The sequence below is a fragment of the Myotis myotis genome, unplaced genomic scaffold, assembly GCF_014108235.1.
Source record: "Myotis myotis isolate mMyoMyo1 unplaced genomic scaffold, mMyoMyo1.p scaffold_m19_p_6, whole genome shotgun sequence".
NCBI classification, from domain to species: Eukaryota; Metazoa; Chordata; class Mammalia; order Chiroptera; family Vespertilionidae; genus Myotis; species Myotis myotis.
In genome coordinates this window covers 24,317,270-24,320,337 of record NW_023416368.1, presented here as the reverse complement: position 1 = coordinate 24,320,337, position 3,068 = coordinate 24,317,270, and the positions used below count along the sequence as shown (strand labels likewise).

At 57.0% G+C, this 3,068-nt stretch overlaps 1 protein-coding gene across 1 annotated transcript; it reads left to right on the top strand.

Annotated features, from left to right (window-relative positions):
• The first annotated feature begins 246 nt into the window (after positions 1-246).
• On the top strand, positions 247-2,797 carry POU4F3 (POU class 4 homeobox 3). The gene is made up of 2 exons (XM_036314661.1): positions 247-438; positions 751-2,797. Exons 1-2 carry the CDS (start codon positions 319-321, stop codon positions 1,645-1,647), a joined length of 1,017 nt encoding a protein of 338 aa, XP_036170554.1. The 5' UTR covers positions 247-318; the 3' UTR covers positions 1,648-2,797.
• Positions 2,798-3,068: the final 271 nt, after the last annotated feature.

Here is a 3,068-nt window from a genome sequence, read left to right as displayed (position 1 = left end):
GCAGGCCGGGAGCGGCCCGGCCGGGCCGGGGTATAAATGCCGAGGCGGGCGCAGAGAGGCGCACGGAGAGCTGCAGCCTGGCCTTGCCTCCGGGGCGGCCCCGGCGAGTCCCGGCGCGTGAGCACGCCTGCGCGCTCCCGGGCCCTTCCTGGCAGGCTGCTTGTAAGATGAGTGAAGAAGCAGGTGGGGGAGAGGGGAGGCAGCGAGCGAGAGGGCGAGGGGAGCGCGGGTGCTGAGCGGCGCTCACTTGGAGCGCGGCGAGCGAGCGAGAGGAGCCCGATCCATGTCCCTCGCTGCCTCCCTGCTAGGCGCGCGAAGATGATGGCCATGAACACCAAGCAGCCTTTCGGCATGCACCCGGTGCTTCAAGAACCCAAATTCTCCAGCCTGCACTCCGGCTCCGAGGCCATGCGCCGAGTCTGTCTCCCAGCCCCGCAGGTACGTAGTGGAGCATAATTACCGCTCCAAGGCACATTTTTTGACAGGCACTCGCTTCATGTTTTTTTCATGTCGCCCAGAACAATCGCCGCTGTCTGAACCCCTCGCTTGTCTCCCCCGCGCTTTCTCCCGGCGCGCTCTCTCTCATTCATGTCTCTGATCCGCACGTCTGTTCCAGCAGAGCCTCTGTCTCCGTATTAATTTTTATGACCTGGGCTTTGAGGAGAGGCATCTCGGTTGCTTGAAAATGTGTTTTAATCCTGAGTTGACAGTATTCCCCACTGACCGTGCTGTGCGCCTTCTCGCTTGCAGCTGCAGGGTAATATATTTGGAAGCTTTGATGAGAGCCTGCTGGCACGCGCCGAAGCTCTGGCGGCGGTGGATATCGTCTCCCACGGCAAGAACCATCCGTTCAAGCCCGACGCCACCTACCATACCATGAGTAGCGTGCCCTGCACGTCCACTTCGTCCACCGTGCCCATCTCCCACCCGGCCGCGCTCACCTCGCACCCGCACCACGCGGTGCACCAGGGCCTAGAGGGCGACCTGCTAGAGCACATCTCGCCCACGCTGAGCGTCAGCGGCTTGGGCGCCCCCGAGCACTCGGTGATGCCAGCGCAGATCCACCCGCACCACCTGGGCGCCATGGGCCACCTGCACCAGGCCATGGGCATGAGTCACCCACACGCCGTGGCGCCTCACAGCGCTATGCCCGCATGCCTCAGCGACGTGGAGTCGGACCCACGAGAGCTGGAGGCTTTCGCCGAGCGCTTCAAGCAGCGGCGCATCAAGCTGGGGGTGACCCAGGCGGACGTGGGCGCGGCGCTGGCCAACCTCAAGATCCCAGGCGTCGGCTCGCTCAGCCAGAGCACCATCTGCAGGTTCGAGTCTCTCACTCTCTCGCACAACAACATGATCGCGCTCAAGCCGGTGCTCCAGGCGTGGCTGGAGGAAGCCGAGGCCGCCTACCGAGAGAAGAACAGCAAGCCCGAGCTCTTCAACGGCAGCGAGCGGAAGCGCAAACGCACGTCCATAGCGGCGCCGGAGAAGCGCTCGCTCGAGGCCTACTTCGCCATCCAGCCTCGGCCCTCATCTGAGAAGATCGCGGCCATCGCGGAGAAACTGGACCTTAAAAAGAACGTGGTGAGGGTCTGGTTCTGCAACCAGAGACAGAAACAGAAACGAATGAAGTACTCGGCTGTCCACTGACTGCGGCGGGGCTCAGCCTCTGGGGGCCGGGAAAGCTGTGTTCGTCCCGGGGGGGACGGGAACGGGGGACTCCAAGACGTCTTCTGGCAGGTCAGCCTCTCTTCACCGAAGCCACAGACTTTCCCCTTTATCCCACCCGGTTGTCTCCCGGCCTTCCCTTTCTCTTTTTCCCATTCTAATCCCACCAGAAAAGTTTTGGCACCCAGGAAAAATTCACGAAAGGCCAGCCTGGAGGGACTTGTGCTGTCCGTGGTGCTGAAAACCTCCCTTGCGCCCTGGACTGCGCGACTTCAGGGCAGGAGCCCAAACGCAGGGGTTAGTGAATTGGACCGACCACACGACTCTGCGGTGAAGGGGCCACATTGCTAAGCTCGACTAGGGATGGGAAGGAAGTGATAAATAATAATACAAAGTCAAACTGGGGCACGAAGATGTACTGGAGATTTATTTAGATTATATGAAATTATGTATGTTTCCAAAGGATAGCCTTATACTACTCCCTTCCCCACCTAAATTTTATCGATCTCATTCTTTGGTTTGCTGTAAGTTCTCTAAGGTAGCATGGATTAGTTCAGGGAAATTGTGCGGGGAGTTGCCGGGCTCTGAGTGGTTCTCCATGTAGGTCCTACTCCAGAAAAGGGCCTACATGCTGGGGTGGCTTAGCTATTTGCAAGCAGCAGTGGACACCTGCTTTGGTCCATCCGCTGGTAATTACCGCCTGCTGGAGAGCCAGGGGTTGGTAGGGTTCCGGACTGACGGATAGCGTTGGACCCCAGCTCGCTAATCCAGCCAGACTCCCAGCGCACTGTAGAGGCGGCTGCTTGAAAGTAATTGTAATTTCTCCGAGTCATATGCAAGTCCTCCCAACACATCTAACCTCGTCACCCTTTCATTGTTGTTATTGTTAGCATCTTTGTTTCCCATTATTTATTTAACGTCGCTTCTTTTCATCCCCCTTATATGAGTGCCTCTCAGTGGAGATTCACTTATAATTTTGGGTGGAAAGAGGGGCCAGACCGCCGGCCTGGATCCTTCTCACTTCACTCTCTCTAGCCCCATCACATTTTATCTTTCGTTGCTTCATGTAATTTGCGTGTTGCTGTGTGGTCTTTGGTTTCGTTCTCTGAACAGATACAAATAAAATATTAAGTTTTCTCCTCTCTTTACCCCTTCAATTAACTTCTAAAATAAATGCTTTATTTTTCAACCCGAATCGCAGTGCTTTTCTTTCTCAGAGGCTAAGGAGTTTTGGAAAGGATTTAAAAGTGAGAGCCCAGAAGGGCTGGCTGTCACTTCCTGGAAGGCCAGTCTCATGCCATCTCCTCTCCTTCCCCTCTTCCCTGGAAGCCTCATCCTTTCACCTGTCTCCTCCTGGGAGATCCCGACACCGCTGGTGGTGCCCAGACCTCAGTGTTTCAAGT

Coding starts and splice junctions, on each gene's coding strand:
- POU4F3 (XM_036314661.1), top strand. CDS start 319: ATGATGGCCATGAACACCAAGCAGCCTTTCGGCATGCACCCGGTGCTT. Junction 439..750: donor TCTGTCTCCCAGCCCCGCAG/GTACGTAGTGGA, acceptor TCTCGCTTGCAG/CTGCAGGGTAATATATTTGG.